This window comes from Actinia tenebrosa, unplaced genomic scaffold, assembly GCF_029948245.1.
Source record: "Actinia tenebrosa isolate PJP-AT-01 unplaced genomic scaffold, QUT_ActTen_1.0 PGA_scaffold17__23_contigs__length_9995812, whole genome shotgun sequence".
Taxonomy (NCBI): Eukaryota; Metazoa; Cnidaria; class Anthozoa; order Actiniaria; family Actiniidae; genus Actinia; species Actinia tenebrosa.
Genome location: NW_028292577.1, coordinates 3,776,966 through 3,804,706, shown reverse-complemented (window position 1 = coordinate 3,804,706; position 27,741 = coordinate 3,776,966). Strand labels below are relative to the sequence as shown.

General features: G+C 39.1%; 2 protein-coding genes, 1 long non-coding RNA gene and 1 pseudogene across 4 annotated transcripts; 1 reads left to right on the top strand and 3 right to left on the bottom strand.

Annotated features, from left to right (window-relative positions):
• Positions 1–942: 942 nt before the first annotated feature.
• Positions 943–7,584, bottom strand: LOC148910258 (uncharacterized). Its single transcript, XM_089032015.1, has one exon. The coding sequence runs from the start codon at positions 7,582–7,584 to the stop codon at positions 943–945; it is 6,642 nt and encodes a 2,213-aa protein (XP_088888141.1).
• Positions 7,585–7,716: 132 nt separating this feature from the next.
• LOC148910257 (uncharacterized) lies at positions 7,717–10,781 on the bottom strand (annotated as a pseudogene). Its single transcript, XR_016120097.1, has 9 exons — positions 10,508–10,781; positions 9,341–9,498; positions 9,134–9,251; positions 8,929–9,000; positions 8,712–8,795; positions 8,524–8,627; positions 8,235–8,350; positions 7,914–8,139; positions 7,717–7,806 (listed from the first exon to the last, which is right to left on the bottom strand). The product of XR_016120097.1 is annotated as an uncharacterized LOC148910257 (transcript).
• Positions 10,782–14,658: 3,877 nt separating this feature from the next.
• Positions 14,659–15,348, bottom strand: LOC116294774 (uncharacterized). The gene is made up of 2 exons (XM_031702433.2): positions 15,231–15,348; positions 14,659–15,125 (listed from the first exon to the last, which is right to left on the bottom strand). The coding sequence occupies exons 1-2, from the start codon at positions 15,346–15,348 to the stop codon at positions 14,659–14,661; spliced, it is 585 nt and encodes a 194-aa protein (XP_031558293.2).
• A 4,998-nt stretch (positions 15,349–20,346) lies between these two features.
• Positions 20,347–21,489, top strand: LOC148910256 (uncharacterized). The gene is made up of 2 exons (XR_016120034.1): positions 20,347–20,680; positions 21,095–21,489. It is a non-coding gene; the product is annotated as an uncharacterized LOC148910256 (long non-coding RNA).
• The last annotated feature ends 6,252 nt before the right edge of the window (positions 21,490–27,741 follow it).

Genomic DNA, 27,741 nt, shown 5'->3' with positions numbered 1-27,741 from the left:
TAGTGAAACAAGCATAAAACAGCAGAACAGAAAGTTTTGACAATAGGCCTATTGATAAACGCGTCAAACTTCTCATCCGCAGATGGGACCTACTAATTAATACCGCCATCGGCTTCTTAAAAATTCGCGTTGGAACAATGCCTAAAGCTAATTGGAAATGGCGTCTCAATTTTTTTAGAAAAATCCAATCAACCAGTTTTCAGCACATAGGACATGGAAATTTTTGGTCAATTCTTTTTTTGTCGCAAGAAAATATATCCTGGTCTCAGACGCTACAGTGTGCTCGCCGCGAGAAAATATGTCGAGCCACTGGGACCAGGATACATAAAACTGCGCGTCGCAGCAAAGTTATCTCAGTGGTTTAAACATCCACTTGGTGTGATGTAGCACAGGGTTGCCGTCATGGTGCTGCTTGATGACTTTGTGACTCCAATCACATTAGGTGTACCAATAAATCTTGTACAGTCTTAAACTCAACTATTTATTCACTCAAGGGTTTATCCTGTTACAGCAGTAGAAGTAATCTTTTAGTTGTAGACGAAATAGTAGTCGGTTTTCTGAATAAATTAAATACAAATTATTACACATTGCGCAAAGTAAACAAACAAACAAAAAAAAAAAAAAAGAAAGGACGAAAGAAATTACAAATTAAAACCTACCAGACTGTATGAATCCATCCATATGGATATAAAGAAATACTGATAATAAACAACAATATTGAGTCCTGCAAACTCGACTCGCACGAGTTCAAATATTCATTTATACTAAACCCGAACGTGATGTCACGTGACCTTTATATCACGTGCACCGGATCCGGATATGACTCGGTAGCCACACCGGCCCCTAAATGGAGTTCTACAGAGTCCATTTACTAACAATCTCTCTACCGAGTGTTGATAACGTTTTAACAGTCATTCTTATATCAATGCCCAAATATTCTCTTTATTCCTCCATCTCCAATGGACATAACTTGGTTACTGGTCTTGTCAGGACAACACTACTTGTCTTTATTTCCCTTTGTCGGCGTCTTTTCGCACAAGTTGCTCCTGTTGAAGTTGTCTTGACTTTCACTGTCCGTACATTACCGTCTCGGCTTGGGATAACTTCAACGACACGCGCTAGCGGCCATTTTCCTCTCGAGTGGTTCTCATCTGCCAGGAGTACCAAGTCTCCAACCTTCAGATTTCTGTTAGGAATATTCCATTTTCTTCGTTCCAGTAGTGTGGGTAAGTACTCTTTTGTCCATCTCGCCCAGAATACGTTGCTTAGATATTGTGCTTGTCGCCACTGTCGGTTGGCGTACACATCATCCTTCTTAAAGGTACCTGGAGGCAGACTGGGACTTGGTCGTAGGGGAAGAAGATGATTGGGAGTTAAAGGAAGATCATCGTCTGGGCTATAACTATTGCGCGTGAGTGGCCTGCTATTTAAGATGTTCACAACTTCCGCCATTATGGTTGAAAGAACTTCGTCACTGACTAATTGTTCCTTTAACAACGCCCGAAGTATCTGTCTTGTAGAGCGAATCATCCTCTCCCAAACGCCGCCCATGTGGCTGGCTGCTGGTGGATTGAAGTCCCAGTGTATCTCTTTCTGTGCGCAGGCGTTACTGATTCTTTCTTGATTCCATTTCTTTAGTTCTTCCTTCAATTCTTTGTTCGCGCTGGTAAAATTAGTTCCATTGTCACTCTTGATTACCTTCGGACAGCCTCGCAGCGAGATGAATCTTCTCAGCGCATTAATCATGGAATCAGTGTTCAGCGAATGCGCAATTTCTATGTGCACCGCTCTCGACGCTAGACACGTGAATAAACACCCGTACCTCTTTACGCGGGATCTACCTTGTTTCACTTCCAGTGGACCAAAATAATCGACACCCACGTACGTGAAGGGTGGAAGGTCTGGCTGTAATCGATGTGGAGGTAAATTTCCCATGAACTGATCTCCGAGTCTTGAGTTCCTTCGTTGACAATCCATACATTTCCGTACTCTGCGCCGTACCGCTGATCTTCCTTTGACGATCCAAAACTTCTTTCTGAGAGATGACAGTACACTTTCTTGACCCATATGGCCAATGCTAACGTGGTAATAGTCTATGATCAAATCTGTTACGTGTCCGACGTAAGGTAAGATGATTGGATGTCTTATGCCTTCCTCGATTGGTGCGTTCACTAAGCGCCCTCCCACTCGTAGTACTCCATCCTTCAACTGCGGGTTTAATTTGAATATGGAATCTCCTGCTTTCTGAATAGATTTCTTGATTTTTCTTTCCTCCGTTTTCGAAGTATCTTTAGACAAGATCTCGATTACGTCTGCAAACGATGCTCTCTGTACTCGTCGAACTAACAAAGTTTCCGCTTTGTGGAGTTCTTCTACGGTAAGTACAGCAGTCTTTCTCGTTTTTCCTTTCTTTCCGGCTCTGAACTTTAGGTATTCTACGAATCTAATGATCCACGCAACCGCCTTCTTCAGCCTCCACCAAGATGAAAAACGCACCATCAGTTCGTCTAGAACGTTTCTTTCAGCACTTGAGGCGTAAATCTGAGCCTCTCTTCTTACCGCAGGATCATCATTTTCTAGCTCTGGAACTTCGATCAGTTTTGGCCAGTCGGTTTCTTCTTTCCACAGAAAACTTGGGCCTCTTAGCCAACGATCGTTCTTTAGCAAAGCGTCTAGCTTTAAGCCCTTTGAGCCGTCGTCTGCAGGGTTATCGTCCCTATTAACGTATCTCCATTCACATGGCTCAGATCCGCTATGGATAATCGTCAGCCGGTTTGACTCAAACGTATGAAACCGCTTATTCTTGTTGTTAATGCACTTAAGAACGGACGTAGAATCAGTCCAATAGGTTACTCTGTCGAAGGATATCTCTAATTCTTCTCGAATTATCTTTGTTAGCTTCACTGAGATCACAGCTGCGGTCAGTTCCAATCTTGGTATGGATATTTCATGGATGGGGGCTAGCCTCGCCTTATCCATTACAAATGCACAGTAAACTCTCTTTTCGGTGTTTACGAAACGAAGATAAGCAACCGCTGCATATCCTTGACGTGAAGCATCAGAGAAGAGATGTAATTCCGTAGTTTCAGGTTCTCCAAAGTCTTTAGGTGTAAAGCACCTGTCTACTTGGATTTCTTGGAGTTTCGGAAGGTCTTCTAGCCAACGTACCCATTGCTCACTTTCGTCTTCCTGTATAGGATCGTCCCAACCGAACTGCTTCCTACTAAATGCTTGTAACATCAGCTTGGCCTTCATGACATATGGAGCTATAAACCCCAGAGGATCGAAGAGGGAATACACGATGGACAATATACCTCGGCGCGTCCTCGGCTTTTCTTCTATCCTTTGCTGAATTTTCTCACCTACTTCCCAGACGAACTTGTCGGCTTCGGTGTTCCACTTCAGCCCGAGGGCAGATTCTGTTGGCAACTTCTCTAAGTCGAGATTGACGACTGACTTTGCTCTTTCTTGCTCTGGTATCGCTGCTAACACCGATCGATCGTTGCTATACCACTTCGTTAAGCGAAACCCTCCTCTTTCCAGTAGTCTTCTCAGTTGATCTGTTAACTGTATTGCTTTCTCTGTTGAGCTAGTTGACTTCATTAGGTCATCAACATACATGTTCCTTTTGACAGTGTTCACTGTTTCAGGGTCGAACCCTTCTTTATCGAGTTCTGCTGTTTTCCTCAAACAGAAGTTGGCGACACTAGGTGAGGAGGTGGCACCGAAGAGATGTTTTACCATCCGATATTCTTGCACTTCTCTTGAGAGATCTCCATTGGGCCACCAGAAAAATCTTAAAGCGTCACAGTCTTCCGGCTCCACTAAGACCTGATGGAACATCGATTCTATATCGGAAACCAGTCCGACCTGATCTTGTCTGAATCTGCTTAAAACGCCCACCAAATTATTGGTCAGGTCTGGACCCTGAAGCAATTGTTGATTCAGGGATGTCCCTTGTTGTTTCGCCGCGCAGTCAAACACGACCCTGACCTTCTCCGGCTTAAATGGATGCGTTACCGGGTGGTGTGGTAGATACCAGATGGGTCTCTCTTTCACCATCAGTTCATTCTCAGGCACCTTTTGAGCGTGACCTTTACTCAGATACTCGTCCATGGTCGCCTTGTACTTCTCAAACAAGACTTTGTCCTTCAATAGTCTCTTCTTTAGAAGAAGACATCTCCTTTTGGCCATTTCTCTGTTGTTTGGCAAGTAAGGGGGTTGGTTGCGCCATGGCAGAGCAACTTGGTAGTGACCGTTCACTTTCTTTAACGTGTTTTCCATAATTTCTAAGGCAGCTCGATCTTCTACGGAAGCAGTTACTTTGTTACTGACAGTTGAATCCCCGAAGTCTGTCTTCCACAACCTCTCCAGTTGTTGCTGTGTCTGTTCCTCCTGTATTTCATGTTCCGTCTCTTTGACTTGAGAGAGCCGCAGTTCTTGATCAGCAGTATATTCTGGTGTCTTTTCAAGCTCACTGTTCTGCAATAAGTTCCCTGACCTAAGCCTTTCCCCGAATTCCTTAACCTCTAATTCAGCTCGATCACGGTGGTTGTCAGAGGTTTCAATCAACCGCACTAGGTGTGTAGAAAAACTTCCGCTTTCTTTCATTCCTCCAACAGGACCCATCACCGTCCAGCCGAGACTGTAGCGAATCGCTATTGGCTCATCTTCACCTCGTGCTCTGCATTCTAAAGGCACGAACAATCCTGGTTTCTCCTTGAGGCCGATTAACAACATTACTTTTTTGATTTCCAGTTCTTTGCAATTTACATCCTTAAGGTGTGGCCATTTACTTAAGTTTTCGGTTCTTGGGATACAATCATCAGAAATCGGAATTTCTTTGATTGTTCTGACTTCAGACAACTCGATGGACGTCGTCTCGTCCATAGACTTTACAACTAAGTCTACTACCTTGCATTGCATGTCTTTAGTTCCTGTCATGCCAGTCAGCTTCATACTACTCTTCTTGCTTTTCAATCCAAGCTTGATACTTAACTCTTCTTGGCATAGTGTCACTTCTGAACCGCTATCGAGTAGGGTATACGTTTCTACTGAAGTTCCTCCTTCCTTTGCTTGGACCTTGACAGGTACGACTCCCAGGCACACCTGCTTCTCTCCGGCCCCTGTCGCTGCACTCGTCCTGGAGTTCTTGCTTCCGCCGACTGCTTTACTATCGTTTCCGGCCCCAGTTTCATTGTCCATGGGCGTGGCTGTTTGATGTGATCTCTGCTGTTCGACCGCTTCACCTCTTGAAAGGTGGTCGTTCTTACCATTCTCGTCTCTTTTCCCCTTTTCTGATCCTTCTGGATGTAGCAAGGTGTTGTGTTCGTCATTACATCCCGGGTTTTGGCATTTCAGCTCTGTCTTCTTACACATCTTAATAACATGACCGCCGTTTAAACACTTGATGCAAAGTCTATGCTTGTTCACAATCTTCTTTCTTTCTTCATAAGACAGTCTTTTAAATTTGTCGCACTTCCAGACTTTGTGCTGACCTGAACAAGCTGCACATTCTAACTTCGCCGTCCTCTCTTTGCGGGTAGCATCTTGCTTGTCATTCACATGGGTAGCTACACTTGTGGCAAATGTTGAAACTCTTTGTTGAAATCCCCTTGGTCTGACATGATTAGTTTTCTTCTCCTTTTCTCTTGAAGTGTTCATTCTCATGTCCTCTCCAAATTCATTGTTCACAAGTTTAGCTCTTTCCTTTACAAACTGAAGGAAGTCTAGAAATCTTGGTCTTGCTCCGGAGGTGATTATCTGCCCTGCTCTTTCCGTCCATCTTGCTCTGAGGAACATAGGCAATTTCTTGTTAAGTTCTCTTAGTGTACTCATGTGATTTAAGTCACTAAGATATTGTGAGCCCATACCACTCAAGGTCCTCTCTGCCACTTCTAGATGTCTGGCAAACTCCAATAGTGACTGTCCATCAGCATTTTTGATAACACTTAAACTCTCCAACTTATTTATGTGGGCTCTCGCAACAATGTGAGGCCTACCAAAGTTCTCAAACAAGGCATTTTTAGTAGTTTTGTATGCTACTTCTACTGGCAGGTTCACGCAGCTCTCTATAGCTTCTCTAGCTTTACCCTCACAATGTTGAATCAAAAGTTGCAATTTTCTGGATGCATCAGGGTTGTCTTTCTCCAGGCAAGTTTCAAAGTTATGTATGAAAGATACATACTTCATAGGATTACCGTCAAAGTGCATATATTCTATCTTGGGTGTGGCAACTACTTGGCGTAAGGCCTTCACTATCTCTTCCCCAGCATTCACATTTTGAGTTGATGGTTGTGTTGAAAAGGACAAGCTTTCTCCCAGATCCTTGTTAAATGGGTGAATTTTTTCTTTCCAAACTGACTGTGGTAAGTCAGAGTTCTCCTCAAGGGGTGATATTTGGTCAAATGAAACTCCTTTGGGTACACTATGCATTACAGATGAATCAAACCCTGACTCATTCGAGTTCTTTATTTCCCCTAGGTCTAATCCTACTGCTTGAAACTCTGGTGGAGGAGGTATTATTAGCTCCATGTCCTCCTTTGGGGTTGAAGTAATTACTGGTGGAATAGATACTTGAATATCTCCATTTGATAGATCAATTTCTCTGTCATTGCTGTGATCTTTAGGTAGTTTAGGGTCTGGTATAATGTAAATTGTAGCCCCATGACAATCTACAGGTCCTGAGCTTGGCTTAATCTCAGGTTTTTTCTCCTGTGTACTGTTATTTGATATAGCCTGTTTGTTCCTGGTAGGCTTGATTGGGGTATAGGATGTAATGGTACTAATGGCTGGAATATAGTTCATGTCAAATGGACAATTATCATCTGCCTCATAGCTGATTTCAGGGGTCATGTTTACCGATATTTCTGGAGCCTTTTCCACCTTTTCAACTATATTCCAGTCGTCAATCCCCTCTTCACTCTTCTCACTAATTTCTTCGTAAATATTCAAACTCACCATTACTCTTTCGGCTTCATTTCTTGCCTCCATTATTGCCTTTTGGTGTTGTAAATTAGCCAATTTTCGCTCTAGATCTTGTTGTTCGGTCAATTGGCGTACTTTCAATTGGGCTAATGCTACTAGCTCTTTTTTCTTCGAAATTACAGATGATCTTGAAGAATTAATTGAACGGGTAAGAAAAGAAGCTTCACCGGCGGTAAATTCAACACATTCTCCTCGTCGTTCGGCATTTTCTTTGGCTCTCGTAATCCACTCGGTTGCTAGACGATCAACACTTACTTTTTTCGCCATATGCTCCTCATATTTTAAGCAGGCTTCCTTTTTCTTCTCTTCTGAATCCAAACATGCGACATATTTTTCATGTGAATCGATAAAATTACGCCATGCGGTGTCGTACGACTCTTTGGCGGCTGTCACATTCCTTAGTGACTCGTTGTTTTCGATAAACTCTTCAAGCTGCTTTTGAGCTCTCGTCAGGGCTCCAATATAGCCCGCTCGTGACTTAAATGCAGAAAATTCCCTTTCCGCTTTGGTTCCTTCTTTTTCTCGTGGGATTCTGGTTCGGAGGTGTCTTTCTCCAGCAAGGATATCACTTTTTGTATCGGCTTCAGGCGCCGCCATCTTTGACCTTCCAGGCCAGGAATGTAGAGACATTTCTCTCGTGTATAAATCTTGTAAACCAAACTCGTAGAAGTCTGAAAACTTTAATGTGACTCCAATCACATTAGGTGTACCAATAAATCTTGTACAGTCTTAAACTCAACTATTTATTCACTCAAGGGTTTATCCTGTTACAGCAGTAGAAGTAATCTTTTAGTTGTAGACGAAATAGTAGTCGGTTTTCTGAATAAATTAAATACAAATTATTACACATTGCGCAAAGTAAACAAACAAACAAAAAAAAAAAAACAAAAAAGAAAGGACGAAAGAAATTACAAATTAAAACCTACCAGACTGTACGAATCCATCCATATGGATATAAAGAAATACTGATAATAAACAACAATATTGAGTCCTGCAAACTCGACTCGCACGAGTTCAAATATTCACTTATACTAAACCCGAACGTGATGTCACGTGACCTTTATATCACGTGCACCGGATCCGGATATGACTCGGTAGCCACAGACTTCAGCTCTTGCATCTTGTGTATATAGTTCGAATGTATTTGACTTCCTAAAAGATATAGATAAATTTGGCATCATTATGGTGTGTGATTACGTTTAAAGAACAAAATATTTTCGAGCAATATGAGATCATTTCAGAATTACCATCTTCCTGCCCTTTTGATAGTGCTGTCATCTGCACCACATCATGCAGCCCATTGTGCTGCTGATCGCCTGATTGAGTGGGTGGTGTAGTTTTTACCGAAAAGGTGTTTACACATCTATATAAAAGATAACGATAAATTAATATGACTCGACCTTGAAGGCAAACCTTAGAATATAGCTATAAAGCTATTCCTGCTTTGCAATAATTCCCTCTTAGGTATGATATAATGTTATTATCATTACTGTTTTCAATTTTGATTACTTCACTTAATTTCTTTCAAGTGCGTACCTGGCTAAAACTCTTCCTGTAATTGTGCACACCGTGGTAACTTCTCGGGCACACTTCCATGTTGTTTTTCTTTATCCTGGGGAATATGTAACCTTTTCTTATTCCTAAAACAAAAACAAAAATGATTCGGCTAAAGTGAACTCACTGCACTGAACAGAGATCTTAATGGCAAATGATAGACAGAATACCTAATATTAGCAACCATGCAATGAGAGCTCGAACGGGACAAAGCTCGTGGTCCAATGGATTTGCCCATAATGTTAATGTCACACCTTAGGGAAGAAAAGAGGAAAAGCTAAAACACGTTTGGTAACAGCCAAATAAAATAAAGGAAAGGAGAACATGTAAACACATTCCAACAAAACGGGGTAATGGAAAACATAAAAATCATAACTTATTATTTACCTTTTGCCCTTCTGTCTGCCTTAGACCAGGGGATTTTAACATCGATGCGTGTAGGCATGTTACCAGATTGAACTAATAAAAAAATAAGAGATTGATATGAGAACGTCGATCAGTTCTGGCGGAACGCAGAACAGTTAATTACATCTACACGGGACTAATATGCACGTTACACTTCAAATAACAATAATCGACCACCATTAACTACCGTCATAGTTGCGGGGCATCTTCAAGTGTTTAACTTTTAAGCGAAGTGGTTCCTCGCCTCTGAGGAGAAGCCCAAATGAAAAAATTGTGATTGTCCATAACCACAATCCGCGAAGTCCCTGAAGTAGGAAAAGTAACGAACAATTTACAGAATGAAGACCGGGAAAAAGGAAAACAAGAGCAAGATTAACACGTTGACTGGATCTACCTCTATTGACTGAAAACAGTAGTTCCTCATTCTCGTTAGATCATGGAGGGAAAAGGGTGGAGCTTTCTTGTGCTCATATGGCTTTTTTCCTCGGCGTATATCAGCTCTGGATGGCCTCTTGGCTCTTTTGTTCAATTGTTTGATGGTTTGTTTAACGTCTGAAAAAGGCAAAAATGTATTAAAAGTTACCTTTGCGCATACAAAACGAATATGCATGAATATATTGAGTTATCGCAAAATGTGACATTCACATTGAAGTATATAGGCTGTGCTTGGAAAGTCACAGATTGAGTTATAGCAAAACGTGACATTCACATGGAAGTATATAGGCTGTGCTTGGAAAGTCACAGATTGAGTTATAGCAAAACGTGACACTATTCACATGGAAGTATATAGGCTGTGCTTGGAAAGTCACAGATTGAGTTATAGCAAAATGTGACATTCACATGGAAGTATATAGGCTGTGCTTAGAAAGTCACAGATTGAGTTATCGCAAAATGTGACATTCACGTGGAAGTACTATAGGCTGTGCTTGGAAAGTCACAGATTGAGTTATCGCAAAATGTGACATTCACGTGGAAGTACTATAGGCTGTGCTTGGAAAGTCACAGGTTGAGTTATCGCAAAATGTGACATTCACATGGAAGTATATAGGCTGTGCTTGGAAAGTCACAGATTGAGTTATAGCAAAATGTGACATTCACATGGAAGTATATAGGCTGTGCTTGGAAAGTCACAGATTGAGTTATCGCAAAATCAGGTTATATGGTGTATTTGAAAAATCATTATCTTTCTTCAAATCTACAAGAAAATTCATAAAAATAAAGAAGTAAAAAGAACACGGAAAACGTTGGCTGTAATAGTGATGATGAAAAGGTAAATTATACACCGTGAAAAGATGGAAAAACTTACTGACGTTTCGGACGCTAGTCCTTCGTCGGAGTAAAAGGACGAAGGACTAGCGTCCGAAACGTTAGTAAGTTTTTTCATCTTTTTCACGGTGTATAATTTACCTTTTCATCATCACTGTTTCATTAGAAACACCGACGCAGCTCACACTAGTTTTTAGCTAGTTATATCTTCTTGGCTGTAATAGGCGAATTCTTAACTTTGCAGTTGTTAAAATGCGTGTTGTTTTTTTTTAGCAAAACGAAAATGAATACTTACTGCTGGAATTCATTGGATTACCAGATGGAATTACATCAGATATCTGGCCAGCTTCGTTTCGCAAAATTTCTTCATTATATGGCCCCGGATGACCAAAGGCGGAAAACCAATAGCGAAATGATGCCTTATAGCCATTCAAACATGGTGGCGACAGCCCTTCACACACCAAGCTACCTATTATTTTCCCCTTTCTTTCGCATTTCTTTTCTGCAATGAAAGTTGATGGCAGCATAAATAAAAATTCTTGCTAAAGACATGACACTCAGTTCTGGTATTGGTGATATTCTTAAACTGAAATTTCTCGGTACGTGTTTGAGAGGTGTACAGATTAAAATCTTAAATTTTTTAAAAATTATTAGGACGTCCAAACATACAATGCTTTTCATATCCAGACTGATTGAGCGGACTGAGGGATAGATTATCCATATCAGATACTATCACTTTAACTCTCATCAATTTATATATATATATATACATATATAAATGCTTCAATTTTTAACATTACAAATTAGAGGCTTTATACCATTAGTTTGAGTTGACAACATTATGCATAGGTATTCATCTATTTCGTGTTTCTTCTTCTTCTAGTTTGGAAGTCGAGGATGAAATAAGTTGAATTTTTACTTACGCAAAAAAGTCACGATCGTTGCCGCGAGAAAAGGTCTTTTGCTTTCTCCGAATAAAACAGCCTTGTCGTCTTGGGACTTGGCAAAATCCTCCAAATCCATGAGGCGGGTTTCATACCGACGGAGGGTTTCCTCATCTAATGATCTGCCTTGGTTTTTGGCAGCTAATCGCTGTCCAGCAGAGAGATTGCTCGTGAGGAAAGAAGATATGTCTTCGTCCCTGCCTGACGATCTTTCGTAACGCTCGACATTAGGACTACGTCCTTTAAAATTGCTTTTTTTCTTGGCTTTTGACATTTCGCTTTAGTACTACACGTGAACAACGCTGAGTTTGGTATGTCAATAACAGATTATGAAGTAAGATTATGACGTAAACCAAACAGAGTAGTTCATTGGCTAGATTTGGTAGGATTCCTACGTACCCCATGCGGTGTATCCTACATATACTACGGATAGGGTAACCCTTCATTTCTGAATCTCTATTACTTGACCTTTAAAACAATATATAGTTTTATGGGGTTTTGCTTAAAGTGTTGCGAAGAGATAGTCTTAAACGAAGGCCCCCTGAAGGTCTTAAGTAACCTTAAGGTAGAGCACTTATTGGCATTGTTCAAATTGTTTTCAAAATTGCTGATTCCAAATGGCCCTCCTTTAATAGAGATCAATAACTTGAAGTGTACAATGAACAAAACTTTCTATTTCATTGAGAACTCAAAGATCTTACAAGTAATTAGGTCGTTGATTTTTATCAAAATAGAAACACACTTTTAATTCACATATTTACGTAAATATCTTTTACGTAGTACAAGTGAAATCATGAGAATAACATTCTAGTTTAACACAAGAGTTTCTTGCAGCTTATAACAGGTCAATTTTAGGTCACTTGTCACTATCTCATTTGTGTTGACTTAAAGGTAATATAATACTGGCAGCATTCACATCTGTTTCATTGTTTTGGCTTGTGTTTTGTTCAGTTGTATGCGTACTCAGGGACAGTTGAGTAGCCATTCTTATCTGTTCGATCTCCCCTTGGCTTGAGCGTGGCTTTAAGATATTTACGGGATCGTTCGAAGTATCGCCACTGTTAGTATAACTGGCTGAGGATTTCTCTTTGCTGAAATCGAAAGATTTAAGTTTCTGTTGCATTCTAATTCAAAGATGCAATCATAGGCTATTTTAGAACTAGAACATTTATAACGGGCATTGTTTTTTGCGCATCTCGTTGAGCTTCATTATATAGTTTCATTCATGCAAACAATATATACGCAAAAATGTTAGCAATATTAAATTTTACTATTTTATGTCAATTCAATTGCATATTTTCTATTGTTCCACTAGCGCTATTTTCAACAATTTAGTAATAAGTTTTTCACGTATATATTGTTCGTGTTTCGAGAATTTTAATCATCTAATCATTTAACATCATCTTCTGTTACTTTTGATATATTACTTTATGTAAATTAGATATAATGATCGCGATAAAAAATTTACTACATAAAGAAAAATGCGACAAATCTAGAAACGGTATATCTTACCCTGTAGCCGGTGTAACTTGACTGAATGAATTCACATAAAGGCGTTTACTTTTATACTGCTACATATTTATTTAAAAAGCGTGCACTAAGGTCGAGAAAAACGAATCCTATTATTCTATTGTATTCCTTTGTTCCAAAGTATTTTCGTAAACGAAAAAATTTGCATTCTAATAAAACATTAAAAACACCGAGCATAACCTGCAAAAGTTGAAAGTAACGTCAACATCTATATAGGATCGCTATATTTCTTTCAAAAAGGTATGAAATTCTTCAACTTAATCGTCCCCTTGTCATATAGACAGGATCGACTCGTCTCCCATCATCTTCCAGGTTTTTTTGCTGGGGAGTGTTCACTGAACGAGGGGGCTGGGGTCCACGCAAGGCATTTAGGAAGTCGTCAATCATGGTAATATCACGGTTCGGGAGTGTGTAGAAGTCTTTGTCAGCATCAATGTGTAGGTCTACAGAGCATATAATAAACGAAAGTGTAGCAGAAAGTGTTTCTTCTGTGTGTTCGTATTTGTCTTCTTTTTGTTTGTGTAGAGAATTTCAACTTTGGTTGGCCGATCATCGAGAGTCACAGGCTGAATGTCCTTGACATATCCACACGTTCCTTTTTATATCATGCGTTGAACCCAACCTAAAACTAAAAGGTTTTGTTCTGCTGGGACTTGTATAGCACAATCGTGAAACAGGCAAAGGACATCGGTGGAGCTTTCCGTTTTACTGTTCAGTTGTCTTGATGCTGCAGTTGCATCCCTTATTCGTCGCAAACGATCTACGGATGAAATCGGGATTTTTCGAGGTTCAGTAATGACAGTTGACTTGTATCGTACACCAAGCCTAAGTACTGTCATAGTAGCTTAATTCTTATCGTTCTCGTTGGAACTCTAAGTGTCAGTCACGTTGTCGTCTAACAATGGATTAACAATGAGTTGTATGTCACAAGCCATATCGATTTCTGTTTCAGGATCACTGTTGTAATTTGGTATTGCTTCGTCATCATTTGGGTCGGCATTTGTCGTAACTCCTTCAGTTCCTCTTCAGTCGCCATCCCTTTCAATGAGTCTTTGAAGTCAACATACGTCATGGGACTGTCAAATCATTTCGTTTCATCTTCGTCAGCGATACCACCACTATAACCCGCGCTATCATCGCATTCACCATCATCACGTCGACCGTCATCATTATCTCCGTCTCCATCAGGAGCATACCTAGTCTGCCAGCTAGGTTCTTAGCCATTGTAATTCCTTCTTTCCATGCCTCCCCTTTTCTCTGGTCCTGAGCAAACTGTTTGCCCCAAATAAAGTCGTTGTGTTTTATTTTGGGAAACTTTATGTTTGCATTGGTACCTCTAATCTCTTGGATACGGTTTATGTGCCCAAGACTCTGATCTATGTTCAGTTACCCCCTTAATTAATTTGTCATCAACATTTTCTTGGAACAATCTAGTCGCAGCCATTGCTCGTAAAGAAAGATTTGTGAAAAAACCATCTACCCCAGTTTCCTTCATCATTGACTGAACTACATTCTTAAGTGTATTATGACCCAAAGGAACACTACAGTACCATAATTCTCCTTTCTTGTAATTTTGCAAAGGCTTTAAATAAAAAGCCTTTTCTAATACATCTTTAGGACAACGCCTTATATAGGTCTTAACAATTTGCACCACACATCGCTCTGGACATTGGACATTAGCATATGCCCTACTAACTTTGGGCGTTAACTTGCGATGTTTCAAACCACCTTGTATAGTTTTAGACACACCCTCCGAATAAAGCAAACATTCCCTCCCCTCGGAATCAGTATTGATTGAAAAATTACTTATGGTCAATTTCCTATGTTCATCCCCAGCCCTCATGCCAAAATTTAGACCTATTAAATAAAGGGCTGTTCTCAACAGAACTTTGGGACAACTATCGCCCAGAAATTTGTTTTCCCAAAGATAATTTTCTATTTCTTCAGAAATAACTTGTGTGTGCTTGGGATGCTAGCCTAGCTTGTTATTGGTTGAAGTTTTCATTTCGATATCTAGTGATTTTCTTAGCTTTTCAAATGCCCCTCCAGAAAAAAACTTAACTACTCTCCCCTTCATTTCAAAATACTTCTGCAAAGTACTCACTATCTCGTGCAATGTTTTGGCAGGATATCGTTCGCCTCCTTCCTTTCTAACTTCAGCGATGAATTGGCTAACAACGTCACTCAGGTTTTCGTCTTGCGTAATATCCAACAATTCTGTCGTCTTCTCCACTATTTCAGAAACCATAGACTTCTCATCTTTAGAAAAGTCACCGCTCTTTCGCCACATTGCCCAATTTTGGTATAAACGGAAAGCCCACATGGCTTTACTCTTTGCATTAGTTGGAATCGACTCCTCTGCTAGTTCTACTAAATTCCTCTCTTGCATTTTCTTGAAACGACTTTGCTGAGGCTCTTCGACTTGCTCCTCTTCAATAGCTAGAAATAAAGAAGTAATTCATTTAGTTGAAAACATATTTACAAGCAGTTAAAAGTCAAGACAATCATCATCAACAGAATCATCATACTTTTAAACAAACTCACTTTTTACAGTTAAAGACGAGTTCTCGTTTTCAAAACTGTCCACCAATTGCGATAAGATTGTATCGTCGTCCTTGTCGACCGCTAACATTTCGCAACAGCACTCTTCATACTTCTCCATCTCAGCAAAGTGAACCGTGAAGTGAACTCAATGAAATGCACATGTGAAAAGCCAAAGTTCGATTTTATAGTCAATTAATAGGAACGTGAATATGCAAAATCTCAAAGCGTCTTATTGGTGTTTTGCGACATAGTGGAATTCCAACTTATAATTTGAAGCTTTGTATACAAGTTCAATAGAACTCCTATGCAAAGCGCATGGATTATTATGCTCACTTGAAACCAATAAGATTTCCGATTTATTGTGTGCTTTGTATATAGAAGTTCTAATGGAACAACGGGTTTAAAAAACACACTCTAAACATAAACCATTAATTAGCCTGCTTATTTCTAAAACACGAACAAAACAGTTTTGACAATTCGGTTTCTCTTCTTCGAAAACAATGAGAGTATATATTGAATAGGATAATGGTCTCGCTCTTCGGATTATTGAAATAATTCTCCGAGCTCGACCATTATCCAATACATAAATCGAAAAATATTTTTAGTCTATATCCTACATGGTAAAATTGCAAATTACATTGCACTCTCTTCCGGTATACAGCTAGCCTTTAAATTTTTACATGCTTGAAACGGTATCATTTTTTCCCGATCGTTTGAACAAATGAATTGATCAAAATTATTCAATATACTCTTAAAATACATAGATTTCAGTTCCTACTTTTATTTTTTTACTTGAAAGACTAGATAAACTAAAACTTCAAATTTGGAGTTTACTTTAAACTGTCTAGAGCGTGTTTCCCATGGCAACGCGTCCATTCATTTAATGCCTTTTTCCGTCAAAAATACGAAAGCGTGTTTTATCTTCCTACAATTTTCTAGCAATAAACGTATTGACTGGTAATAACGGCGTCCGTTGACTGATCTTAGGATTTAAGTTAGACTCACGGATGAAGTATAATCAATTATTTCCCTTGTGTTTTCTCATTTAACTTGACAAAAGCTTCCTTGCCTGAAGTGTCTTGAAGGACCAATGACTTTGGCGTCAGCCCAAAAGTGTCGGCAACGCACAGAGCATTTTTAGCGCGGACTATAGGAAACCAAAAAATAACAGAAGGAATACTTATTGAATGTAACTTCAGGACCTAACTTTAATTATTGAATGATAATTATTCCTAAGTGACTTACCGTATCTGGTCAATTAGGTTGCATTGTTGTTTCTGGCCAACCTCTGCATAATTTCTTCCCAAGTTACCCAGACTTTCTTCTTTTTTGAGGCTTTTAATTAAAAGGATGGCATCATAAAGTTCTTTAGCCTTTTCCTCCACTTCCATTTGAGACCTTTTGCGTTCTTCTTCAGCCTCTTTCAGCTTCTCCCTCTCCCTCTCCTTGTTGCCCTTACCCAGGCCTTCTTTGACATCGTCAAGCTCAAGGTGCAAAATGTGCCACCTTGACTTCAGGTCTTTTCTTGAGCTAACTTTCTTGGTTTTTTACGGCCTTGCCAACGCGACCTCCTGAAGCAGGGTTCAGCTGGTACAGGAACATTTCCATGCTTAAACAGAGAGCTTGAAAGAGCCGTCGAATGCTACTTATTGGTGCGGTATTGCGGTAAAAAATACACTCGTCTTACTCTTCGTTTCGTTTATTTGATTGCGTTAGAGAGAGTTCCTAAATAATAAAGGACAGATTACAATTTAACGATAAGGCAGAAAACGATTAAAGCAAACGGAAAGCGAAAGAAATAGGAAAAAATACTTACAAAACGATGTGTAACTTAAGACGGTCGACGTTGGACTGAAAAATTACTGAGCTTGAGTGAACTTAACTTAGTCTAAATTATGCACATATTTTAAAGTCTGGAAACAAAGGCAGAAAATGCACACGGGAAAACGCGTAAAATACCAATCTAGCACTAACACTACTCTTATGAACTCTCCATTCCCACAAGGCTTCACCATTCAATTCCACTTCAAATTGAGGATTTGAAGATTTAGAAGATGGAGGACGAATAGTTATAAATAAAGGATGAAGAGGCTTGATCGGGGGTACTATGAGCTCTGAAAAGAGCTCACGATCGGAGTGAGATATTTCACAATCCATGTTAATGTTGCTGTACACGCAGTTGAAGTCAAATAAGAAAAAAACATTTCCGAACAGAACAATAGGGATATTACACATATGCGTGTGAAAATAGACCGCTTAATGAAAACAACAGAGTAAACAGAGACAGTGCTCGCGGGAATCTCGCACCTTAATGATTTTGCTGGTTGAAAAAGTTCGCTTGCGAAGGATAAGAGGTTTTTTTTTCAAACTATCGTAAACCAAAAGGTGCAAAATTTTCAGAACACTGTTAACTTTCCTTTGCACCATGAGCATTTTTAAAAAGTACCAACACTGCGAAGAAATAATACTGTGAATATTATCATCCATACTAAAAAAGTCAAAACTTCTAAATTTAGAGACAAATATGATAGTATGAAAATCGAAGTAAGCTGTTCATCTAAAGGGTGCAAAGCATTGTTTTACCTGTGATCTTTCATATGAACCATGAGCATTTCGCAAATTACTTAAATTGCAGGGAAAATTAAAGTTTTATTTGGGCAAGTTTGGTGGTTTTTGATCAGTTTCTTTGTAGTTGCCTAATTACCTGTGGCACACCTGAGCAAGCAGTAGTTTGAACTTCGCGCCAAAAGACCATCATTCTGTGCGATGCGTGGTTAGTTCAGAAACATTAGCATCACTCGTCCATTATCAGGGCAGCTAAGTGCTTGTTATTACTTTTACATGTCTTTCAACCATGACTATTCACTATGGAGATATTGTAATGTAAAAAGAAGCAGTATAGATCTAGAGGTCTGATTTCTGATGAAGCCTATGTCTTCTTTCCTTGCATTGGATGAACTGTACATTCGATAATGTAAATTGATACTGGCTCTCTTGCGATGGATGGAACAATAAAGACCCCAGATCGATGTATTCATTGTTCCAAATTCTGAGCTTAACTTTGTTTTGCACCCGCGCATCAACTGGTAGAGCTGATGATGTAAATATGTTAGCTGGCCTAGCTTGGTTACCTGCTAGAAGGTGGTGGGCTAGGTTGACTGATTCGACTACTGCTGTCCCTGCCGGTCGTTCCATCAATGGTGGCTGTTGCAGAGCATTTGTAGATTCTGTTGGTACCACTGTACTAGGAGGAGTTTGCACTAAAGGGGCCAACCGCTCAGTTACCGCATCAGTCACGCGGGCTACAATCCGATTGACGACTTCTTCTGGGATAGGGAGGTCCCTTGTTGAACTATTATCCGGGTTGTCAAGGATATGTCTTTCTGTGGAGATTTCTGGTGTTATCTCCTGCGCAGCGGCCAACCTCTTGGATCGCTTATTGTTGTTGGAAGTTGTCGGTCGACCGCGTTAAGGAGGCATCTATGAAACAAAAAAACCACAAAAGCGCATATTTCTGGACATAAGCAACAAAATAAAAACTTGGCACGATGCCAAGAAAATAAAGTAACTTGGTACAAACACCAAGCAGAATGAATGAACCATGATACGAACATCAGGCTCAAATAAAATAAAATCTCGGCATGAACACAGAGAAAAATTAAAGGAAACATGGTACGAACACCAAGCAAAATAAATGAACCATGATACGAACATCATGTTCACAAAAATAAAATCTCGGCACGCACACCGAGAAACATTAAAGTAAACTTGGTACGAACACCAAGAAAAATAAATGAACCATGATACGAACATCATGTTCACCAAAAAAAAAATCTCGGCACGAACACTGAGAAAAATTAAAAGTAAACTTGTTACGAACACCAAGCAAAATAAATGAACCATGATACCAACATCATGTTCACAAAATTAAAATCTCGGCACGAACGCCGGGAAAAATTAAAGTAAACTTGGTAGGAACACCAACAAAATACAAACACAAAGGTCAACGGAAGGGCAAAAGTGGTTTGTTAACCCTGTAAAAACCTCTATGTACCCAGCAAAAAACAAATGGAAATGGTCGTAAAATTGCCTGGACAGACTCATTAAATAAAACTACCTTAGTATTGAAAGCGTTGGATGAAAGGCGCGGAATGACGAGGCATACACAAATAACTTTGACAAAGAAGCGATCGTATAATAATCTCACGAGAACTTCTATGGAAGAAGCCACTGAAGAAAGCTCTTCGCTAGTGAGGTCGTTCGTACCGATTTCTAAAATAATAATATCGGGAGATCGCCTAGAGACAACATGGAGATGGTGTTTTCAAAGTTTCGGGACTGTTAATCCACCGACGCCAAACATGTTGACGTCGTCGGACAGGGGGGGGGGGTGGGGTTGAGTTAATTAGCCTAATCCCCATACCCCTCCACGGTCGAATTACTTCCGGTCAATTAACTATTGACACCGGATACTGCTAACAATTTTGTAAATACACAAGGATTAACAGAAAGTCCAGGAGGGACATAAAAATTCTATTTGTAAACAAATATTTCATTTATATCTGCTCAATACAATACCAAAATACCACAATACATGCTATATATAATTATGAAGTATAGCCTTTATTTACGATATTTACAATATAACCATAATGCAAATATTATTTACATTTATCAAAAGGTCTGTTTAGAAGACTTCCTACTATTCTTATAACAAACACGATAGTTTTTAGTTTAACTGACATTTATATATTTATATATACAGACGATATTTTAAAATCAAGTTATATACTATTTCATTACAAAAAGTGTATATATTATGTATGATTGTATGAATATTGCTGCTTTATTATTCGTATGCAGAAATGATGTAAATCGTTAAGGTTTTGATTTCTTTCAAATTGTACATGTCATAGCAGTCTGCACTCTGTAATATTGTCATAGCAGCCTGTAATAATGTGGCAGCTTGCATATGTTCACAGTACGTGCAACCAATCAAAATATTTTCCTGTTCTCATATTGATATATGTAACCGGCGGCAAGGCGCTCAGCTATGAATCAGATTGCAAGTGGTTTTGACAAAAGAATTTATTGAAAAATTCACACAACTTTACAATACATGAAAAAAAAACGGGAACGAGATTACAGGATATCTCTAATGAAAACAAGAAAAATATTTACAATGAGATAAAATAAATTTGTAGCTTATCTAAATAGCTAAAAAGTTATGAATAAAATACAGTTTTGCTGGATATAAATAGAAACGGAAATACGTAAATTACGTCACAGGTAATTTGAATATTGCATACTGATTAGCAGTGTTTACAATACGCGAGTGAAAATTACTAGGTTGCAAAGTTTAATGTACAAGTCGGTAAACCGTTTAAAATGAACTAAACCAATGGAAAAAGCAATAGGAAAAATTGACTAGAGGTTAACTATGGCTTTAGGTAAGTATTTTAACCTTTGTTTATGACAAACTAAGAATTACACGGTTTACTGAACACGCGGTCGCGACAATGACCTTGAGTGTAGAGTTTAAGTAGCGAACAAATTAAAGGTTGGAAAGAAAAGGTCTTTTATCCCGCAGTTAAGGCTATTTATCGTAGTAAAAAGGTTAAACAAGCGAGTACGGCGGTAGTGATCCTATAGTAAACGTTTTAAAGAGTTTAAAAGACAAGATACACTCAGCGTGATTACTAAATTACTACTGCGTGAATAACTTTGTACTAAATTACGCGCTAATGCGACTAGCATTACAAAAACATGAAACGAATGCTTAACAAATATATAGATAATCTAAGCTATAAAATATAACGACTAGTTAACGATATTAACGTAGATTTGTCCTAAATCTATCCTAGGTAAAAGTGTAAAAGGCTTCAAAGATTCATACCTTTACATCGTAGAGAATTCCTTGTCTTGATATGTGAAAATATCCGTAGACAACGCAACGTCTTCAAGAACTTTTACTACACTGATTTAAGCTTAGTTTGGGCCTATTTTTATGGAAAAACCTGCATTCTTAAGACCTTACACATCCTATGCAATGTTGCACGCCCTAGGCGCAAACAGGATGTCCCAAACACGAACTTACGTAAACAAGCGCCAAACCTAGGCATGACTCACTGTAATGTAATTACGTACGGAAATTATTTCTTGCTTACGTATTTTCCACGCAAACAGTTAACTAAAGAATTACATTCCTATGTGTACACGAGGCATTCCTAATTAAAAATATAGATTTATGACTAAATAATTACTGTCCAAAATAGTGTCTTTTGACTCTGTCACATATATATACATCATTATTACTCTCAATAAGGACAATGTTCAATTGTATATTAAAGCAAAATAGTTTCTGTTCATGAAATATCAATATCAATTTGCAATATCTTTTAACATTGCCTTTTTGATAGTCCTGGATTTGGATTGGAGGATCTTGGATGGGAGAACAGGACAAGCTTCCCCATCTTTGCTTGACAGTGTAGCATTACTCTTTCTGCTTACTGTAGTTTGCCCAAATCTGATGAATGACCGTGTGCCTGCTTGTTGCTGGTAGGTTGGATTATTATTCTGGCCATTGCATGCCCTCACCTGACAGAAGTGGTTCTTAACACAGTCCTGATTTATGATTGCAGGTTTTATCACAGAACCTGGAAATCTGGATGTCTTAACACATATCATGGCTAAAAATCTAGACATACATTGTGAATCGAAAAAACGTTTTGTTGGACCCTTTAGTCTCCTTACGCCACTCCAACAGAAACTTTTAAAAATATGTCATTTCCTGAATACGTTTATCCTCGTTGGAATGAATAAACAGGTGATCATTGAACAGACTAAACAAGTTGCTTGTGTGCTTCAATAATGTAATGAGTCAAGGTCATCGGTGCTGGTATCTTGAGTATTGGACACATATATATTTTTTGTTTGTTTATATATTCTTGGGAAGCACGGGTGGCGTAGCAATGAGAGTGCTCGCCTCTTACCAATGCGACCCATTTCCTAAATTCCAATTGGAATGACAGTGGATGAATAGCTACCCTGTAGAAATGCCACTGCTAAATCCCATTTATTTATTATTTCATTATTTATCTATTTTTCTTTTGTTTGTAAATCAATGTTTTTTAGTATACTAGCTTCTACTAAGTCTGGCCATCTGTCTTAGTCTAATCCAGATGGTCTGCACTTTTAAATATGTCATACTTAATTTATTTAATTATATCAATGTAACTTTGAAGTTTCTTTATTGATTGATTGATTGATTGATTGATTGATTGATTGATTTCAATTAGAGGTATATCATTTAAAGTCACTATTTTTGCCTCTGTCTTCATAAAATCCCCATGTATTCTCCGCACTAAAGATTTATTTGCTAGACGGTAGCTGTAATTGTGAGAGATAACAATGGCATGTATGAAGTTTGCTTGAACACGTATTTGATTTTTGCCTGCAAATTGAACAGATAGTAACTAAATTGAGTGACCATGAAACAATAGTGGCAATGAAACAGAAAATGCAGGCTCGTCCATGCTTAACAATAATAGAGTGCAAATAATATAGAGTACTAACACTGTGCAACACTTTGCACTATTTAGTAGTAAACAGTGCTAATTAATCAATAGAAAACGAACTAGAAATATGATTAGCATAATTTAGCAGTATTTAGTGGTATTTATGTTGGACGCTTATAGTGTTTGTACTCTACCTGTGAAATAGATAACTAACTAAATAGCACTAATTTGTGAAAAGTCTTATGGATGCCATCTATACCCCTCCTTTATTGTCATAATCAGTGACCCCTGTTGTTCCCATAGCAGCTTCATATTTTCGGGGATTTCATTGTCATTTCCATCCTCGAATATTTTTTATAGATCGGCATTGGTTTCCTTCTTCCATTTCGATAGTTTGTTCATAAAACTTGTTTCGCCAGTATATTTCTTTCATTTTCATTATTCTTAGTTCATATTGCTTTTGTTGCAGCTGTATTTGAAGATCATCTGCAGTCAGATACCGTTTGTTACAGTTAACCTTGATGTCATCGTCAGATCTAGCTCCCCCCACAGGAATAATTAGAGAGCAGTCTGTCGACCACATTCTTCTTTCCGAGTGGAGTCTTCGTCTATATCTTCTCCAACGTCGTGATCGACCATTGGAGCGACAGGATTCGAAGATTCGACCGATATTCCTTTGCATAACCCTGAATTTTTCATAATACGGTCGGCGTTTATTCCATTAGCTAGATCGGTAATATTTAACGAACACCCATGGGAATGAAAATCGTACGTCCGTTGCCCATCAGCGTTAATTTTGCTAGTAATTACTGTAGACATTTCCTGCCTACGGAAACTCCAGTTTGCCATACGGAAAACGATCAGGCAACCAGACTCCTTGCTATTCAACTTCGTCCAACCAACTGGAAGTTGATGATTGTGCTCTACTTCCCAAGGCCAAGACTCTCTTCGTTTGCTGTCGAGAGCCTTTGGTGCAATGGTTCACTCTCCCCTTCCAGATATCGCTGATAATATTTCCGAGATAAGATTTTGTGAGGGACGACTCAAACCAATGCAAATTCTCTTTTATACTTAGAGAGTGCTGCAGGATATCTTCAGCTTTCGTAACAGAGCCTGGATGGTATCGATAGTTGGACAAAACCCTACAAAAACCAACGGTAGTAAGATCACAGGCACTACATGATTCACTTATAAATTGAGTAAAGTGTTGTTAAGCTGTTTAAAACTTACCATGTTTTCCTACGCATGTACGTCAAATTAGAGTCAGAGAGTTTATTCGATACTTTATCAACCATTTTACAAGGCCAAGAGAGAGTTATGAAGAGATTAATAAACGAAGAAGGCTTCCAAAACAGAGATGGAATTTGAAATTTTAAAAAGGTTTTTCCTTCGGTTTCTTGTTCTCTGATTGGCTTCGTTTAAGACAATGGACTGTGTGAAAAATTCCACTACATATCCAGCCAAAATCTTTTTCGTCGTGCCAAAACAAACCCGGGGAAGGGGAATTTGTCTCGAGCTTGGAATTACGTTCGGCCAATAAGAAAGCAGTATGTAACATGACTCGCTCGTGCTTTACATACAACGGCCGTTTAAACACCATCGATCACACGCTGTAGAAGAAATCAAATATTCGACTTTAAGCCAGGATTTGTCTGGAAATATTTTGCGTGGTGGCATTCTCGAAAACATGTCATGATAGAGAAATTATCGTTCCTTTGATATGTTGCTTTTTTATTGTGGTTCGAGGGGAGAGAGAGAGAGAGAGAGATTTTTTGGATTTTCTAGCGTGATGTAGTCGATATCGGGTGCTTAGGCTCCAGCCTTCCCATTATTAAGGGAGAGAAGAGCGAATTTAAAAAAAAACAAACAATAAACGGCATCAAATCGCGCTGAAATTTCGCCAGAAGACTGAACAAAATAAAAGCAACAACTGCAGCAGGTTTTGAGGCAAATTGTTGAGTGAAACATTTTATTGTCAAGACTTTATCATAACTTCCATACATTCCCTTATAAACCATACACAGGAACCTTGTTTGGGCTACCTGTGGAAAGAAATGTACATGACATGTACATTTGTATTTTGCAACCTGTTTTATGGAGAGCGTTGGACTGTTGGATCCTTCAAGTGAAATTCATCAGTTTGCTTTACATTATGTGTTCCTTCTAAGAATAAACAGAAAACTTAAGTACTTTCAAGATGCACATAATTTGTTCCCGCTGAGTACTGGGAAAGAATTTTGTCCAGAACAGCTTTGGGTTAGTGGTCTTGTGTCAATGCAGTACAATTTGAACAAAAAGTAGCCATTTGGTTCTTAAATTGGAGTAGTCTTTTAAAAAAATTTGATAATCACTTTCATTAGTGAATAAACATATTTAAAGTAAAAGTTTAATTCACATAAGAGGGTTCTGAAGGGGTTGCCAATTTTTTGGGCCTGGGGAAATGGGATTTGATGCACTGGGACTGGCATTCATAATCAAAAAATAATCAAGAATGGGATTGAGATTTGAGCAAAACAATATAGGCTGGGATAATGGGATTAGAACCCCACCCCCTCTCCATGACCCTCCAACAACAAACACCTCAATGAATGAACAAAATATATTTCCCCTAATTACGCGATTTACAGCTTTCAAGAATGTTCAGTAAGCTTGGTAACGTTACCTGACATATAGGGGCGCCTGACATATAGGGGCGCCTGACATATAGCGGCGCCTGACATATAGGGGCGATGGGGAGGGGAGGGGTGGTCTAAGAACTACGTTACCTTACATATAGCGGCGCCTGACGCCGTGATTTTCTGTGCAGAGGTTTACTCCCCTGATTCTTGGTGATTTTCTGTGCAGGGGTTTACTCCCCTGATTCTTGTTGATTTTCTGTGCAGGGGTTTACTCCCCTGATTCTTGGTGATTTTCTGTGCAGGGGTTTACTCCCCTGTTTCTTGGTGATTTTCTGTGCAGGGGTTTACTCCCCTGTTTCTTGGTGATTTTCTGTGCAGGGGTTTACTCCCCTGTTTCTTGGTGATTTTCTGTGCAGGGGTTTACTCCCCTGATTCTTGGTGATTTTCTGTGCAGGGGTTTACTCCCCTGATTCTTGGCAACGGCTTTTGTTACTTATCCATCTCGCGATGCGCATTGATGATGTTTTCTACTTCAATTTGTATTTCCGTAAATGGTTGCGGTAACAAGTGCTGTTTCTTATCAACTTCTCTTGCTATTCTTCTTGCGACTTTTTTGAAGGTTTTACCATGTGCAGCCGACTCACAGTTAGGAGTTTTGTTCTTAATAACATGGGCGATTTCATGAATTAAAGCCTCAAGGAAATCTCGATCCGTTTTTAAGTTGACGTAGAAAATCACTATGAAGAAGTCATTATCTTCCGTTAATGTAAGACCTAATGTCCCATCATTCTCACGACGTTCCGCTACCTTATTGTACTCGTCCATGACAATGCAGCCGATGTGACCCTTTCCGTCAGGCAATTGCAAGTCACATACTTCTACAATGCAATCATACAGATGTTGAATGCGTTCCGTTTCCTTTGAAAACCTGGTTGCTGCTTTTTCTAAGTCTTGAAAAAATTTACTCCTGTTTCCATCATTTTTTAATTTCCTTCTTTTACATTTTCGACATTCCCAATCTGGTTTACTGAAGTCGCCTTCTTCGCACTCTTGGTGAAACCATTTCTTGCACTTGGCGCAGCAGACCATCGTTTTTCCTTCATCAGGCATTCTACAATGACAGTAGACATTGCATACCCATTCATAAAGGATGAATACATCTCTATCTCCCTTGGGCACAGTGACACGGTCTATAAATCTTTCCATGCAATTCTCCTCCAGACTCTTGATGAGTTCTGTACGCATCCTTTCCTGATGATAGATTGTATGAGAAGGATCTTTCCCAAAGCAAAGAAGGGTTGCAAATGCTATTGCAAACAAACCGCAGTCGTCTCCACCTTTCTGCTGATGGACCTCCTCAACAGTCATACGCAAGTTGGTTCTAGGTAACCTGAACTGGCGTGCGGTTTGATCCACAGATATTGGATAGCTTATCTTCCATTCTGCCTGCCTTAAATTTAACTCCTGAAAACTGTCATAGATAACGACTTAATCTGCCAAACACTGCAAGTTGGATAGTGTTATCCAGTGGTTTCCCCTAACGTTATTATGTAACGTAATTATCTGGATAAAATTAGAAGCATGTTGAAAGCCCTGTTTCTTCGCCACAATTACATCTGGCAATCCTTCAATCGATACATCAATATCTCCCATCAGTTGCATTGCAGCATTTATGACTCGATCATTGAGCCAAAAGCCGTCTTCGATTAAATGCCTCTCGCACATTCTAAGACTAAGATCTCTAATCCAGTAGCTGTCTAGGTCTGGTTTTGAACCTTCATCACTAGAATCCACACTTTCTACTGAAACTGGGGAGGCTACAGCATCTTCATCACTAGAGTTTACGCTCATGGAAACTGGGGAGGCTACTGGATTAGGCTGAGCTTGTTCTTGAGGGCGAGGAAGTTCTTGTTCTGACTTTGTTTTTTTGTTGATTGCACTATTGCTGTCTTCCATTGTACTCTGCTTTCTTTTGTTTGGGGGCTGAAGGGGTTTAGATTTGTTAAAGGTAGCTCTTCCACTCTGGTCTTCAGTAATTTCGTGTTTGAAAGCCGCTCTAAGGCTTTGTAGTACTTGGCTGTTTACTTTTTCATTTCGTATATCAATGTTTAAACGAAATAAAAAAATATGATTTAGCAATTATTTTAGCAAGTGACGAGGGGGTTCAACTGTAAAATGCCATGAATTAGCATTTGTTGATCCCCACTTGCTTTAAAGTGATGTAAACTTTTATTTGACCATGGAGAGAAGTTTATTACCTCTCCCTTTTTACATCTCCCCTCTTCTGCTGAACAATGACAGGTGTCATGTACATCAAAGTGATTATCTAATATAATTACTGTTTATTTCCAAAAGTAACAAGCATCGTACATGTTT

What these genes read in the sequence shown, in the direction of transcription:
- LOC148910258 (XM_089032015.1), bottom strand. Translation starts at nt 7,584, where the DNA reads ATGGCGGCGCCTGAAGCCGATACAAAAAGTGATATCCTTGCTGGAGAA.
- LOC116294774 (XM_031702433.2), bottom strand. Translation starts at nt 15,348, where the DNA reads ATGGAGAAGTATGAAGAGTGCTGTTGCGAAATGTTAGCGGTCGACAAG. An exon ending in CTCGTCTTTAACTGTAAAAA is followed by an intron (nt 15,126 to 15,230) that starts GTGAGTTTGTTT and finishes CTTTATTTCTAG; the next exon opens with CTATTGAAGAGGAGCAAGTC.